Consider the following 17,349-nt stretch of genomic DNA (forward strand, 5'->3'; position numbering starts at 1 on the left):
GTTATAATAACAATGGATACTCTTCACCGAACATTTAATCCAGGGTTGGTACTGAATGTTCTATGTATACCTTCACTGTTAATTCACACAACAAATTTCATAGGAAAGTATAATGCCTATTTTATTACATTGGGAACTAAAACTCAAAAAGGCTAAATAATTTTCTTAAGGTCACACTTATATTAAGGAGGGAGGACTTTTACTAAATTCATTCTGAATCTAACTCCAAAGTTAGAGTCAAAGTTATTATTTTTTTTAATAATCAGATAATAATTATTACAATTATCAATTATTTGGGGGAGGGGTATTATATAAAGGTAAAAACAAAAAAAGGTTCCAGGACAATTACCATCTAACAATTCTCTCTTCATGTGGGAAAAAAGTGAGTGTGATTAACGATTCCTCCGGAGAGGATGGTATTGCAGTTTTAGACCATTCTAGTCTCAGGAGATAATCATATCAATAGAAACAACCAACAAAAGGAGTGAGTTTAAAGTGTGTGATGGTTCTCCCTTGATGGTTTTCAAATTTTACTGTGTAGCAGAATTTCCTGTAGGACTTGTTAAAACACAGAATGCTAGGCCCTACTCCAAGACTTACTGACTCAGAAGTCTGAGCATTTGTAGTTTCCACCATTCCCTCAGGAGATACTGATGTTGCTGACAGAGCAGGTAAGGAGGGTAAGGAGTGAGCTAGTGCAGGTGGTGATTTTACAGATGGTCCCTGACTTAGGATAGTTCGATTTAAAATTTTTTGACTTTATGATGGAGTGAAAACAATATGTACTCAGTAGAAACTGTACTCAAAATTTTGAATTTTGACCCTTTTCTGGACTAGTGGTATTTGGTACAATAGTCTCTCATGATGCCAGGCAGCTGCCATAGCTTCCAGTCAGACACATGATCATGAGCTTAATCAACCAATACTGTACTCTACAGTGTACAGCAGCATTCAATACAGGTAGGTAATTTTTCAATCCCTGCCCCTCTCCCTCCCCAGTGTCTATTGTTCCCATCTTCATGTCTCTGTGTCCCAATGTTTAATTTTCTGTTTTTGCACGTAAACAGAAATAAAAACAAATAACTTATTTTCATCTCAATAGATGCAAGAAAAGTTTTCGATAAAATCCAACATCCATTTATGATAAAAAAAAAAACCCTCAATAAACTAGGCATATAAGGAACATGTCTGAAAATAGTAACAGCCATCTGTGACAAACCTACAACCAACACCATCCTGAAATGGCAAAAGATGGGTGCATTTCCCTTGAGAACCAGAACAAGATAAGGATGCCCATTCTCACCACTCTTATTCAACATAGAACTGGAAGTTCTAGCCAGAGCAGTCAAGCAGGAGAAAGAAAGAAAAAGCATCCAAATAGGAAAAGAAGCCATACTGTCTCTCTTTGATGATGATTTGCTTCTATACCTAGAAAACCCTAAAGACTCTGCCAAGAGAACTGATAAATGACTTCAGTAGTTTCAGTATACAAAGTCAATGTACAAAAATTAGCAGCATTTCTGTATACCAATAACATTCAAGCTGAGAGACAAATCAAGAACCCAATCCCACTTACAATAATTTGTAATTATTATCTAATGCAATCTCATGTTAAAATAAAAACAACATTGTTTGAAAAAGCAAAAAACTCTGATATTTATCTCTTGGAATTCTGAATGATTCAGTTCAGTCAAGGCCTTACAAATTAATTAATTTAAAGTCTGCAAGGATAAAAATTCTTTGGCAAGGAGTCCCCATAAAATAATCATGCTATCAAAATTATTCTCTCATAACCATTATGAATTGTTACATTTAATATAAGATTTTTAACAAAGGAAGGACTTCAGGCTACTTTGTCGACTGACAATTTCTGCTTAAAAATAAAAAAAACAAACCCCAAATAAACAACAAAAATTTCTCAAACCTAAAAACTAAAGAGTGAAAACATGTATGGCAGCTGAATACAGGATGGGGTAACAAAGAAAGTAAACAGCTCTCAAAGGCACTAGATGGAGACTTACCTGTGCTTAATCTATCTCCAGAAAGTGGCTACTTCTCCAACTTGTTCTGTGATTTTGGCCACCTAACCTCCAGTTTTAGACATAGCTTGGCCCTATTCTTCAACCAATTCTTATCTGAGTCAGGAATGAGTTGTGCTCTCAGTCAGCACTAAGGCTTGTTCACTGCTTGCTCATTAGCCTTGCACTAACACAGCTTCTTGACTTACATCTCTGGGCCAAAATCTTTACAATTTAAGCAGTGCCTCAGTTTTACAGTCCTGATGACAGGGTTTTGCCTCGTGAATCCTAGCCCAGGGGTTGGGATCCACTACTTGCTGACAGACCAGCATTCTTTGGACATCCTACTTGCCTAGTTTTGCAAATATCAATAGCATTTGGCATTCTTATAACTACATTCCACACTCTAGTCAGAATACTACCTTTTAGATCTCTTGCCATCCAAGTATGGGAATTTCACATACTATATAAAAGAAAGTCTAAATGTAAGGATTAGAAGATGAAAGATAGTAATTCTTTTATGAAAGACAATATGCATACTGCGGAAAATCTTATGAATTATTGTGCTTGTGGAAACTGTACCGGAATAACCACTACCACAAATAGGCAGACACACAAGGGAAAGGGCTCCTTCCTGACTAATCCAAGCAGAGCATGTCACCCAGAGCCACCTCTACCAGACAGGACAATGCATCCCTTCTGACAGGATTTAGAATGGATTGAATATATAAAAGCAGCCCACATGACAGAGCCTTTCCCCCTGCCCTGAGGCAAGCAATCGCTTTGAGAAATGGCAGAACAGAGCTGACAATGAGAATGGTGATGAGAATTCAGTTTTGCAAGAGGCCAGGTGCTTTCTGATTTTATTTAAATATCACAAAGACTTACAAGAAACAATTATGTCATGCATTGGGCATTCCTCAAAGCAACATTAGAAGGAAGGTATCTCCATTATCATCATTTGTAATATAGAACAAAAAGTCAACATAAAGATGCTCAGATTGCCACTCTCCCTCAATCAAGAGGACTTAAACCAGAACGTGACTCAAGTGAAAAAGCCTGAAGTCACCCAAAGCTCTTTCCTTCTCCCTCTCTCTCCTCTTCTCCTTCTTGCATAATAGTCATCACATTCTGTTAATTATGCCTCCTAACACCCTTAGACATCTATCTGATCTTCCATATTACTATTACCACAGTACGAATCCATTATCATTTCCTGCCTGAATATGAAATTGCCAACAAGCTAGCGTGCTGGCCCCATATCACACCTCATGTACCTCTCTAGTTTCATGAGAATCTATAAAAATGTAAGTCTAATTATCTTTCTGCTTGGCTTAAAATACTTTCATGGTCTTCATTGTCTTTACAACAAAGTTCAAGGTCATTTAAGTGGCAGTCCAGGCCAGATGCAGTGGCTCATATCTGTATTCCCAGTACTTTGGGAGGCTTAGGTGGGATGATTGCTTGAGGCTAGGAGTTCAAGACCAGCCTGTGCAACAAAGACAAGGCCTGTGACAACAATGTGATAAGACCTATGTCTCCGGCCGGGTGTGGTGGCTCATGCCTGTAATCCCAGCACTTTGGGAGGTCAAGGCAGGTGGATTGCCTGAAACAGGAGTTCAAGACTAGCCCGGGCAATATGGTGAAACTTTGTCTCTACTAAAAATACAAAAATTAGCTGGGCGTGGTAGCACGCACCTGTAATCTCAGCTACTTGGGAGGCTGAGGCAGGAGAATCGCTTGAATCTAGGAGGCAGAAGTTGCAGTGAGTAGAGATCGTGCCATTGCACTCCAACCTGGGTAAGAGTAAGACTCCATCTCAAAAAAAAAAAAAAAAAAAAAAAGAAATCTATGTCTCTAAAAAAAAAAAAAATTATATCTATATATATATGCCAGGCCTGGTGGCACACACCTGTGGTCCCAGCTACACTGGAAGCCAAGGCAGGAGGTTCACTTAAGCCCAGGATGTTGAGGCTGCAGTGGGCTGTGCTTGCACCACTGCACTACAGCCTGGGTGACACAATGAGACCTTGCCTCAGAAAACAGAAGGTATTCTAGGCCCTGTCCATATTTCTACTTATACTTTGACTCCAAGTGTGTGTATGTGTGTTGCACATGCATGCACACACATGCTCCACACATACACAGTTTTCAGCCACCTGGAAGTAATCCCTCAATGACCCACCCACTTCTAAGTTAAGTATTATTTGAGGGGCCAAAAAAATGTGGATTGGAGACCCAGCTCTGCCATGTGACTTTGGGTAGGGCATTTACGTCTTGGAATCTCAGTCCTCTTATCTGTAAAATTAGGGAAATAGTACTACATAACTTAGAGAGGAATAGTAAGAATTAAATTAATAATGCATATAAAGCACAATTCCTGGCATGTGTAGCGTTCATTATGTGTTACTATTATAAATGAAAATAACTTGGGCCAGTCACAGTGGCTCACACCTGTAATCCCAGCATTTTGGGAGACCAAGGTGAGCAGATCACCAGGTCAGGAGTTCGAGACCAGCCACTATGGTGAAACTTTGTCTCTACTGAAAATACAAAAATTAGCCCGGTGTGATGGCTCACATCTGTAAACCCTTCTACTCAGAAGGCTGAGGCAGAAGAATCACTTGAACATGGGAGGCAGAGCTTGCAGTGAGCCGAGATCTCACCCCTGCACTCCAGCCTAGGCGACAGAGTGAGACTCCGTCTAAAAAAGAAAAGAAAAGAACTTGGCTCAGGCTCAGATGACAAGTACATTACAGACATGCAGATTGAACAGAAATTATTAAAGATGGATGATGTATTGAAGAGGAACTCAAAACGTGGCTAGGAAAGAGAAAGGAGGCTAAGCTGGAGAACAGACTGTTGAAAGGTCATCTGAGGCTTTGCATTTAAGGGTATTACCCAAAATCACCATTTGAAGTCATTTTTACGTAGCCCATTAGAAATGAGATTGAGTTAGGACATTGCTTTTATTGTCCAAACAATCAAGGTTGTTCTTTGGCAGCAAACCAAGTCAAAAAAGAACAGCTCTAAAATTTGTCATAAATGATATTCCTCTCTAAACAGTTCAGATATTAGGAAGCTCAGAGAACTTGATCTTTATGAGAACCTAGTAAAAATAGTTTATTCTTGTATTTTCACAATATTTTTACATACATTGTGGTTAAAACTTCCAGAGCCACTGGGTCATGTTTTGCTGGTTTAATTGCCAAAATGGTTGCAAGTAATTTGTGGATAAAATTAAACCAGATGCACTTAACCATTTTACATGTCCAAGCTGTATTTACAAGGATAAAAATAGATTATAACTACTCTCTAGTCTACATATGTCATGAACCTAAGTCCTTCAGAGTTAATTAGCAATAAAACTTGTTTCTTTATCTCCATTTGTTTCCTCCAACCTATAAATCAACAATATGCATTTTGTATTAGATGCACATTCTTTTTAAAATTCCTTTCCATTCATCTATCTCTTTCTGACAACTGTCACACCTCTTCATGCTCAGAGAATTTTCACGGAGCAATGTCTACAATTATATCCTGATGAGAATGGATGCCCTGGCTTTGGCAATGGGTCAAATAAGAGCTCACAAACATAGAAATTGATTAATGAACATTCTTGTATTTTAGAAGAGTGTTTCCAAGCACCATTGCAGGTGATATTTTTTAAATGCCTTTCCCTTAAACATATATATATACACCCATATACATTTCAGAACTAGTCAGTTCTCTTCATGAATATTTTTCACCTAAATAAAGGATACACATTTCCATATTTCATTATTTGTTAGATGTCTCTTGGTAACAGGAAGTTAAAGATTATAGGGACACTATGTTGACTAAATAGAAACCCCAGACCAAATCCAAAATACCACAGCTTACACTAACCAGTGCACAATGACTCCATGCTAGTGATGTTATGATCTATGTGGATTATGCCATGATCTGTAAATATCACTCTGTGACACGCTGTAATTTTATAGGGCAAGGAAGTTGCTTTGTAACCCATATTTTAGGTCTTAAATCACATTTCAACCAGAAAAATGAGGGGAAAATCTCAGTGTAGATATACATAACAGTGGTTGTGAATAAAATACATTCTAATTGTTTGACTTGTTTTTCAACTTTACAGAATTTTTTTAAGTTACAAAGATACAAATTCTTTGACTTTCAGTTATCTGCAATGATGAACAAATGTGTGTGTTCTGAGTACACCTACCAAACATTTCTCCTTCTCATTCCCTTACCTGGGACTATCCTATTCCCTGAGACAAAACAATATTGAATTTAGGCCAATTAACAACTCTAAAATGACCTCTTAGTTTCATGTGAAAGGAAGAGTTGCATGTCTCTCACTTCAATCAAAAACTAGACATGATTAAACTTAGTGAGGAAGGCATGTTGAAAGCTGAGATAGGCATAAAATTAGGCTTCTTGTGCCAAACAGTGAGCCAAACTGCTAATGCAAGGGAAAAAGTTTTTGAAGAAAATTTAAAGTGCTACTTCAGTGAACATATGGATAATAAGAAAGCAAAACAGCCTTATTGCTGATATGGAGAAAGTTTTAGTGGTCTGGATGATTAAACCAGCCACAACACAACATTCCCTTAAGCCAAAGACTAATCCAGAACAAGGCCCTAACTCTTTTCTATTCCATGAAGGCTGACAGAGATGTGGAAGCTGCAAAAGAAAAGTCTGAAGCTAGAATAGGTTGGTTCATGAGGCTTAAGAAAAGAAGCCATCTCTATAATATAAAAGTTCAAAGCAAAGCAGCAAGTGTTGATGGAGAAGTTGCAGCATATTATCCAGAAGATCTAGCTGAGATGATAGATAAAGGTGACTACACTAAACAACAGATTTTCAATGTAGACAAGACAGCCATCAAGTGGTAGATGCCATCTAAGGTGTTCACAGCTGGAAAGGAGCAGTCAATGCCTGGCTTCAAAGCTTCAAAGGATAGGCTGACTCTTGTCTATGGACTAATGTAGCTGGTCACTTTAAGTTGAAGCAGTGTTCATTTACCATTCTGAAAAACTTAAGGCCCATAAGAATTATGCTAAATCTACTCTGTTTGTACTCTATAAATAAAAGAACAAAGTCCAGATGAAAACACATCTGTTTATAGATAGCATAGTTTACTGAATATTTTAATCCCACCAGAAAAAAAAAAAAAGATTCTATCCAAAATGTTACTACTCACATAGGCAGTGAGCAAAGCTCACACCAGAACAATAAAAATGAAATGAATTCAACCTAAGTGTCCATCAATGGATGACTGGATAAAGAAAATACTGTATATATACATAATCAAATACTATTCAGGAACAAAAAAGAACAAAATAATGACTTTTGCAGCAATATGGATAAAACAGGAGACATTACCCTGAATGAAATCACTCAGACACAGAAAGTCAAAAACTTAATATTTTCACTTAAAAGAGGGAGCTAGATGATGTGTACACATGGGCATAAAGTATGGAATGATAGACAGTGGAGACTTGAAAGGTTGCAAGGGGGCTAGGAAGTAGGTGAATAATGAGAAATTACTTAATGGATACAATGTATGTTATTCCAGTGATGGATACCCTAAAAGCCCTGACTTGGCTACTATACAATCTCTCCATGGATCAAAATTACATATGTACCACATAAATTTATACAAATAAATTTTTAAAATTACTGCTCATTGACAATGCACCTAGTCAACCAAGAGCTATGATGTAGATGTACATGAAGATGAATGTTCTTTGCAGGCGTGCTAACATTACATCCATCTTGGAATCCATGGATCAAAGAGAAATTCTGACTTTCAATTGTTATTATTTAAGAAATACTTTTCATAAGGCTATAGCTAACATAGACAGTGATGCCTCTGGTAGATCTGGGCAATGTACATTTAAAAACATCCTGAAAATTATTCACCTTCTAGGTGCTATTAAGAACATCGTGACTCATGGGAGGAAGTCATATTACCAAAATTAATAGGAGTTTAGAAGAAGTTTATTTGAGCCCTCATGGTTAACTTTGAGGGGTCCATGACTTCAGTGGAGGAAGCAACTACAGACATAGTGTAAATAGAGAACTAGAATTACAAGTGGAGCCTGAATATATGATTGAATTGCTGCCATCTCATGATATAATTTGAATAAATGAAAAGTTGCTTATTATGGATGAGCAAAAAAAAAAAAGTAGTTTTTTTTTTTTGTTTATTGTTTGTTTGTCTGTTTTTGGAGTTTCACTCTGTTGCCCAGGCTGGAGTGCAGTGGCACAATCTCAGCTCACTGCAACCTCCACCTCCTGGGTTCAAGCAATTCTCCCACCTCAGCCTCCCAAATAGCTGGAAATACAGGCGGGGGCCATCACACTTGGCTAATTTTTGTACTTTTAGTAGAGATGGGGTTTCACCATGTTGGCCAGGCTGGTCTCGAACTCCTGCCCTCAGGTGATACACCTGCCTCAGCTTCCCAAAGTACTGGGATTACAGGAAGAAAGTAGTTTTTTTTTTTTTTTAGATAAAATCTACTCCTGGTAAAGAAGCTATGAAAATGCTGAAATGCCGGGCGCGGTGGCTCAAGCCTGTAATCTCAGCACTTTGGGAGGCCGAGACGGGCGGATCACGAGGTCAGGAGATCGAGACCATCCTGGCTAATACGGTGAAACCCCGTCTCTACTTAAAAATACAAAAAAAACTAGCCGGGCGACGAGGCAGGCGTCTGTAGTCCCAGCTACTCGGGAGGCTGAGGCAGGAGAATGGCGTAAACCCGGGAGGCGGAGCTTGCAGTGAGCTGAGATCCGGCCACTGCACTCCAGCCTGGGTGGCAGAGCGAGACTCCATCTCAAAAAAAAAAAAAAAAAAAAAAAAAAAAAAAAAAAGAAAGAAAATGCTGAAATGACAACAAAAGATTTAGGATATCATATAAATTTTCTTGATAACACAACAGCAGGGTTTGAGAGGATTGAGTTCAATTTTTAGAGAAGTTATGCTGTGGGTAAAATGCTATCAAACAGCATCACATACTAAAGAGAAATCTTTTGTAAAAGGAAGAGCCAATTGATGCAATAAACTTCATGGTTTTATTCTAAGAAATTGCCGCAGGTGCCCCAACCTTTAACAACCACCTTCCTAATCAGTCGGCAACCATCAACATCGAGGAAAGATCCCCTCCCAGCAAAAAGTTTGACTTGCTGAAGGCACAGATGATTGTAAGCATTTTTAACAATAAAGTATATTTTAATTAACGGATGTACCTAGTATTTCTAGACATATCTAGGCTACTGCAAACTTAAAAGGCTATAGAATACTGTTAAATTCACTTTTATATGCACTGAGAAACTAAAAGAAAGTGTGACAGCTTTATTGCAGTATTGACTTTATTGCGGTGGCCTAGAATGAAACCCATAATATCTCTGAGGTATTCCTGTAGCTGCAAATAGATAACCACCTGGGAAGCTACTTTGACTACCCTATCAAGCAAAGGCATTAGGCAAACTGTAAGCCTAAGAGTCAGAAAAGCAGGCATCATCAGCCTCTGCCAACAGCCACTGTAAGTAAAAATACAAATAGGCGTGCATCAATTCTTTTGGGCACATTCATGCTCCTGGTCAACATGTACATATAGACCAAAATATGCATTCAAGGCTGTATAGGCACATGTATGTCTTTGTGTGTGTTATCAGGGGATTGCAAGTTTATTGCTGAAAATTAAGCCTGGATTAAAAGTTGAAACAATGCACAAGCAATATAATTAGGATTCTATATTTATTTTTGTGATCATAATTAAGTGAGTATTACCAAAGGTAAGTATTAGAGGGAAAATAATTTCCCCAGAAAGCAAAGTTTATGAATACTTGAAAAAACTCTCAAAGAAATCAAAGAATTTGGCATAGTGATTAGATGAAATATGTATAAACCAAATTCTACTCCTTTAAGTTGATGGCGTTTGTTTTCTATTTCACTAACTATTAAAGAGAGCTAAACACTCACAGATGAGGCCCCAAGATGCCACAGGAATGATCAAGATTCAGCATGCATCAGTCTTTAGGGAAGGAAATGTGTTATAAGAGGCCTGGTATTTCCTTAACCTTCAGGAAGATGAAGGCATATTCCTTCAACAAGTACATATGCTTGGGGCATCTATGAGAAGGAAAGGTCTGCTTCATATAACAAAGCATTAGAAGATTTCACTTCCTCAGTTTTCAATATGATAAATAAGAATATATAGAGATTGTTAAAAATCGTATCTAGCCCGTGGCTATTTTGAAAATGACTTGCTACAATATAAATGAATCCTTGCATTTAAAGGATAGTAATAGTAAATCAGATGAAGTATCACCGACAAAATACTGTCCCTGTTGATACAGCATCAAGCAAAAAGAACCAGACATAGATGGACACAGCCTATTGTCTGCCCTGTGCAGTATCTCTTCAGTCAAAGTTGGGTTGCAATTACAAGTAAGTCTTTCTTCTATGACCCAGCTTCAAGGAGACTGAGACATTATACTGCAGAAGATGTCTTAGTTAGTTAGGGTAAGTTATTCAGGATTTTCAGAAATCTTAAGAAAGATTACATTTTGTTTTTGCCTGCCCAAATCTCTCCCAGCACTACGCCCACTGCCTTATCAAAATCCAGGGAACCCCTTTTGCTTACTTGGGATAATTTCTAGATTGAATGAAGGGCAGAATTTCGGAGTCTCGACTAGATGGAGGCAGTAGTAAATCTCGAAATCGCTCTGTCAAAAGAAAAATAAACATCAAGCTGTGAAAAGATAAAAGTCATGAAAATAATTTCGAAATGGAAGTATTTCCTATTGGGTTGTTAGCCATTTTGACTGTATATCCATCCTTTATTAGAAATTTACCCACCATTTTATGTATTACTAATATATATATATAGTGTATGTGTGCGTGTGTATATATCTATATATGGATGGATTATAATATTTTAATCATAAATATATATGTAGCCATTAAGGATAAATAGGTATAGATATAAATAATATATATTCCTATATTTATTTTAAATATATAAAATTAAGCCTGGATTAATATTTGAAATAGTTATATTTATCCTATAAATATATATAATATATACATTTCACACATACATATTTCTCATATATAAATATAAAAATATATATATTTTTCCTTAATGGCAACATATATCTTTATGATCAAATCTTATCATTGAAAGGTTAGGGAAAACATATGTGACCAATCAACATACTAAGAGATGCACAGTCTCATTAGTAACCTGTGCCATGTGAATCAAAACCAGACATCATTAACTAGCATTTATGTCATGTAGCATTCAACTGACAGAAATTAGTCTCCCAAAACCAAGTGTTGGAGAGGATGTTGATCAACCTAAGCTCTTATCTGCTGCTGGTGGGAGTCCAAATTGGTACAATAGCTTTTGAAGACAATTTGGCATTATCATTGAAGTTTTACTTTTGTATAGTCTGTGGCCCAATATTTCCCCTTTCAGGGATACACCCTGCAGAAACTTTCACATGTGTCTTAGCAAGTATGAGAATGTTCACAGTAGCACCACCCGTAGAACAACATAAAAGGAAGCAGCTCAGTTGCTCACTGACATGACAGAATGGACGTTTGTGCTTATTCACAAAATGAAGTATTAACTGAAGTGAAACTGAATGATTTCAGTTACAAATAAAAACATAATGAATCATATTAATATAATGTTGAGTGAAATAAAATCTCAGATTACATATAACAGAATAGAATTTTTATTGAGTTAAAAAAAAACTAAGCAATGTATTATTTAAGTATGATATATATGAAATAAATCAAACCAATTAAAAAAGAAGGACATGCACAATTCAGAATAATGATTATCTTTTAGGAAAGAGAGGGGGATGAAATACGAAAGAAGCAAAAGGGTAAACCTAAGTAACTGTTGGTGTTTCATATGTATTAATTGTCATATCATAAATGAATAAATGAATGAAGGAATAACAGCCAGGAAAAGACCAATAATGACTGCATGTCCTGAGCTAAGAATTGATTTAGTAAACTTCAGTGCATATGAATTCATAATGAAGAAAAGAGAGAAAATGGGGTGGGGGGAAGAGGAAGGGAGAAAGAAAAGGAAAAAAACAAAGAAGGACAAAGGAAAGAATCCTACATGTTACCTTGGAAATAGTTACATTGCATAGCTATCTGCATGGCACAGAGTATGCACATTTTCAGGAATAGATATGCATTACCTCCAGAGTCATACCTATGGAAAGGCTTCCTTGATCCCTCCATGACTTTTTTGTTCTCTCCTCCTGCCCTATTTGGAATAGGCTGGACCGACTGTGTACTCCCAGTACACCTTGTGATTCCACTTTCACAGAATTTATCACACTATGTTTTATTGTTATATGTATTTATCTCTCTATCCCTCTTTCTTCTAGTAGATAAGTATTGTGCCACCAAGGTACAGAACATTATCTGACACATAATTAAGGCGCTGGATAAATACTTGTTGAAGAAATATTTCCAACATCTATTTTTCCTGGACAGAGAAAACTGTTTGTTAAGGTTAATCATAATAACTCCCAGAGGAAACCAAATGGTCATACATCAACCATGAACAGCAAATGGATCCATACTCCCATCTTGACGAAGTCGCACAATCAGGCTCAGATAGTATGCAAAGCTAACACTCCCCTGCTGCAGTAAATCCATCACTAACTGAAGGTGAGCATTTCCACAAAATAATGAAAATATACACCTGATGACCATTGCCATTTCCTAGTTTATGGATAGTTAGATGTTAAATTATTTGGAATATGGCAGACACAAAGTGGCTTTTGCTTACTGAGAAGCAGAATGTATATTTTATCTTCATATTTATTAAAACATACTGAATCAGAGATACATAACTGGCTTCTACTGTTTTTTTCTTCCCCCTCTCAAAATTCTGACATTTCTTGCAATATAGGTGAGAAGGAACTAATGAGACCCAAATACAGATGTGCTTATACTCTGAAGTCTAGAAATCCCAAAAAAACTATGTGTTTTTCTCCAATTATACTCTTTAATATCAGTGTATATTTTCAAATATTAAATTATATTATTGGCTGGTATTTTGGGCTGATGTTACTATTTTTAATTTTTAAAATTAACATTTCTTTCAATCAAATTACTAGTAAACTTTCTGATAATAACTCTTGGTTTTCAGTCTACTTGCCAATTTATGGGGTACTCATTAAATGAGTAATGTGTAATGCTTTATCTTTTCAATTTTTTTCCCACTGAGCCTTTTCCTAAAACGGGTCTTGAAAAATCAAGCCAAAACCCAACAGCAAATAAGAACTTTACATATAAAGTAAAGAACTGTTAAATCAAACAACTATATGTGTTATGATATTCATTGAAAACCAATGGTATAAATTAAAATTTAGTGAATTTCTCCCAAACTTGTTAAAAGGAAACAAAAATCAGATATCTTAGTGCACACAACTATAATATAAGACATCCTTTTCACAGCAATAAGTTTTTCTCTTTTTACATAATCGTAAGGACATATGACTATAATTCTGGAGGAAAGAATCTCTGCAGATGACATATTGACAGGACTAAAAACACATACACAGATGCACACGTGTGCGTGCATACACACACACACAGAGCAAAAGCAGTATAAAAGACGTCACTTAAAAAGCTACAAGGAAATCTATAACTAATGTTCCTATATTTGGAACATCCTTTAATCAGATTATCATAAATACAAAGAATATCAAACAAACATATCTTGAATAGCTATCCTGGTTGTCAAAAAGAGTTCATAGGCAGGGCATGGTGGCTCACGCCTATAATCCCAGCACTTTGGGAGGCTGAGGCAGGTGGATCACCCGAGGTCAGGAGTTTGAGACCAGCCTGACCAACATGATGAAACTCTGTTTCTAATAAAAATACAAAAAGTTAGCCAGGCGTAGTGGTGGGTGCCTGTAATCCCAGCTACTCAGGAGACTGAGACAGGCAAATCACTTGAACCTGGGAGGCAGATGTTGCAGTGAGTTGAGGTCATGCCATTGCACTCCAGCCTGGGCAAGGAGAATGTAACTTAATGTCAAAAAGAAAAAGAAAAGAAAGGGTTCATATATACATAAACAGAAAACATATGCAGTACTTTAAAAGCATGTCTTTAAAAAATTTAATTTTTATCATATTAATAAATTATTAAATGTGAACAATTAATTTTATCTCATAAAAGCATATTGATTATTCACTTATTTCTTTATAAAAATAGATAAATGATAAAATATATCCTTAGCAAAGTTCAAGTAAATGGAAAAATTATTTATAATTATTTAGTCCTTTAATCTCACAGATTTTTGCCTATCGATTATTTAATTAGCATCCTATTATCTATTTGATTCTGAGGAAAAGGCCAAAATAATTTGATGCTTTATTTGTTAAGTAAAAAAAAAAAAAAAAAAGATATATTAATGCTACTTCTTTTGCAGCAAAATATCAAGCCAGATGATCTACTTTCTCAGCAGGCTCAAATGGTTTAAGAAAATGGCACAGTTATCCAAATACTACAGCTCAGGCATTTCACAGGACTTCTTAGAAGAAATTCATTAAAGCCACTGGAAAAAAAAAAACTTTTCTGCAAAGTGGTACTGTGATGAGCTGACTAACGATGTGATAATGTCTGAATATGATTTTCTACCAGTAGGTGATACACCTTAATTAACACAAGCTTTTGTAGACTTTCACCCACTCTTCCTTTCTCCCATTCAATCAATAAAAAGATTATGAGGCTGTTAGACCTGGATAACATACTGCACACAGTTACATTACTTTGCATTTTCTGGCTAATCAACTGTAACACAATATGGGTAATTATTTGAAAACAAAAATGAGAAAAATAAAATACTCTTTCCAATTCTAATTGAAGCTTTTTTGTACAGCTTTTTGTGGCCAAGGTGTTTCATGTTCTCCTTTGCAGAAAATGACCAATCTCTAAGCCACCCCAATATGCAGAATATACCAAATGCAATAAGGATTTACATAACAATAAAAAGCAGTAGGCTTTTTTTTTTTTTTTTTTTTGAGATGGAGTCTTGTTCTGTCACCCTGGCTGGAGTGCAGTGGCATGATTTCAGCTCACAGCAATTTAGCATTATGCAAATCTATTCCTGGGATGAGAAGAAAATAAAACCTCTTACCACTACAAAAAAAAAAAAAAGAAAGAAAAAAATATATAAAAGACGAAAGTAACACTGATTAATGCTATTCTTGTATAATCTAAAGATCCTTTGCATCTAGAGATGTGATCACTGTCATCTGTTTTTTGTTTTTGTTTTTGTTTTCAACAGTAACCTAAGAAAGAGCTATTGATTGCTAGAGGGACCCAGACAGGTTTTATCAATTTCAAATCATTGTTTTCCTTTAGGTAACCCCTCTTCCCTAACTGCCTCTCTATTACCTCCTCTATAAAAATGAATATTTTAACTGTTTTGAGTATTAGATTTTCAGGGCAATAAAAGAAGTCATATAAAATACTTCTAAGGGAGACAGTATTGCCCTAAAGAAAAGGTACTTGAATAAAAGTTCTTCACATTTTTATTAATAGGTAATTTTTTTATCTTTCTCTTAATGCTCACATTACACTAATTTGCCAGTTTTAATTTTTTTTAAATGGCACCAAAATGAAATCCTTAAGAATCATTAAAGATTAAGATTCTATTAAGTGTTTACCTTAGTTTTAAAAACACCTAGTATATTGTAACCTATTAATAGTATTAGAAGTCATATTGCAAGGAACCAGACAGTACCTCGTACCCCTCGTACCCCAAAAAGGGTCAATAAGATGATTGCATCATAATATTGATATTATTTCACATTTTTTGGCAATATAGGCTGAGGATTACTTCTTAATGTAGGACATATTATCAGAGAGTATACACGATAAAGGATATACCAAGGGACAAATCTTTCTTCACTCATACAGTTTTCATTATTTAGCAGCAACAAGTCATAAGAGAAAAGACACTGTTGCCAAGTAAATCTTAAGTATTCTTACCACACACAACAAAGGTAACTATTTGAGGTGATGAATATGTTAACTAGCTTGAGTGTGGTAATCACTTCACAATGCATATGTATACAAGAGATATGTACTCCCTGAAAATACACAATTTTACTTGTCAATTATACCTAAATAAAGCAGAAAAAAATTTATCTTGGAAAATGAAAAAATAAAATAAACAACACTCAACTGGTTGTCAGAGAGCCTGAGTTCTTGACCTATGTCTGCCTCTATTCTTAATTCCTTTTCTGAACTGACAACTGAGTCAGATGGGTTCAGTGATCTTTAAGCCATCTTTCAACTTTTAGTTGCTTAAAAAATATTTGCCTATTTTCTCAAGCTTTGCATCTGATAAAGGACTAGTTTCCAGAATCTACATGGAATTCAAGCAAATCAGCAACAAAAAACAAATAATTCCATCAAAAAGTGGACAAAAGACATGAATAGACATTTCTCAAAAGAAGACATGCAACCGCTAACAAACATGAAAAAGTGGTCAACATCACTAATCATCAGGGAAATGCAAATTAAAATCACAATGAAATGGTACCTTACTACTGCAAGAATGGCCGTAATTAAAAAGTCTAAAAACAATAGATGCTGGTGTGGATGTGGTGAAAAGGGAACACTTTTACACTGCTGATGGGAATGTAAATTAGCATAATGACTATGGACAATACATGGAGATGCTTTAAAGAACTAAAAATAAAACAACCATTCAATCCAGCAATCCCACTACTAGGTATCTACCCAAAGGAAAGTAAGTCATTACATGAAAAAGACACATGCACATGTATGTTTATAGCAGCACAATTCACAACAATAAAGATATGGAACCAACCTAAGTGCCCATCGACTAACAAATAGATAAAGAAAATATGGTATATATACAACATGGAATACTACTCAGCCATAAAAAGGAACAAAATAATGTCTTTGGCAGCAACTTGGAGGGAGCTGGAGGCCACCATTATAAGTGAAGTAACTCAGGAATGGAAAACCAAGTATCCTGTGTTCTCACTTATAAGTGAGAGCTAAGCTAACCTTTGCAGACTCAAAGACATAAGGAAGATATAATCAACTTTGAGAACTCCAGAGAGGGACTGTTGGAAGTGGGTTGAGGGATAAAAAACTACATATTGAGTACAGTCTACACTGCTTGGGTGATGGGTGCACTAAAATCTCAAAAATCACCACTAAAGAATTTATCCATGTAACCAAAAACGACCTCTACCTCAGAAACTATTGAAACAAAACAAAACAAAAAAGAATATTTGTTCAAG

The 17,349-nt window shown here is 36.0% G+C and overlaps 1 protein-coding gene across 1 annotated transcript in view; it reads right to left on the bottom strand.

The window, feature by feature from the left end:
- The window catches only part of NOX4 (NADPH oxidase 4), a 165,881-nt gene that overhangs the window by 18,733 nt on the left and 129,799 nt on the right, over positions 1 to 17,349 (bottom strand). The window contains 1 exon segment of the mRNA XM_033205707.1: positions 10,667 to 10,748. Within this exon segment, the coding sequence (XP_033061598.1) occupies positions 10,667 to 10,748 (82 nt within the window).

The sequence above is a fragment of the Trachypithecus francoisi genome, unplaced genomic scaffold (assembly GCF_009764315.1).
Source record: "Trachypithecus francoisi isolate TF-2019V2 unplaced genomic scaffold, Tfra_2.0 Lachesis_group8, whole genome shotgun sequence".
Classification (NCBI taxonomy): domain Eukaryota; kingdom Metazoa; phylum Chordata; class Mammalia; order Primates; family Cercopithecidae; genus Trachypithecus; species Trachypithecus francoisi.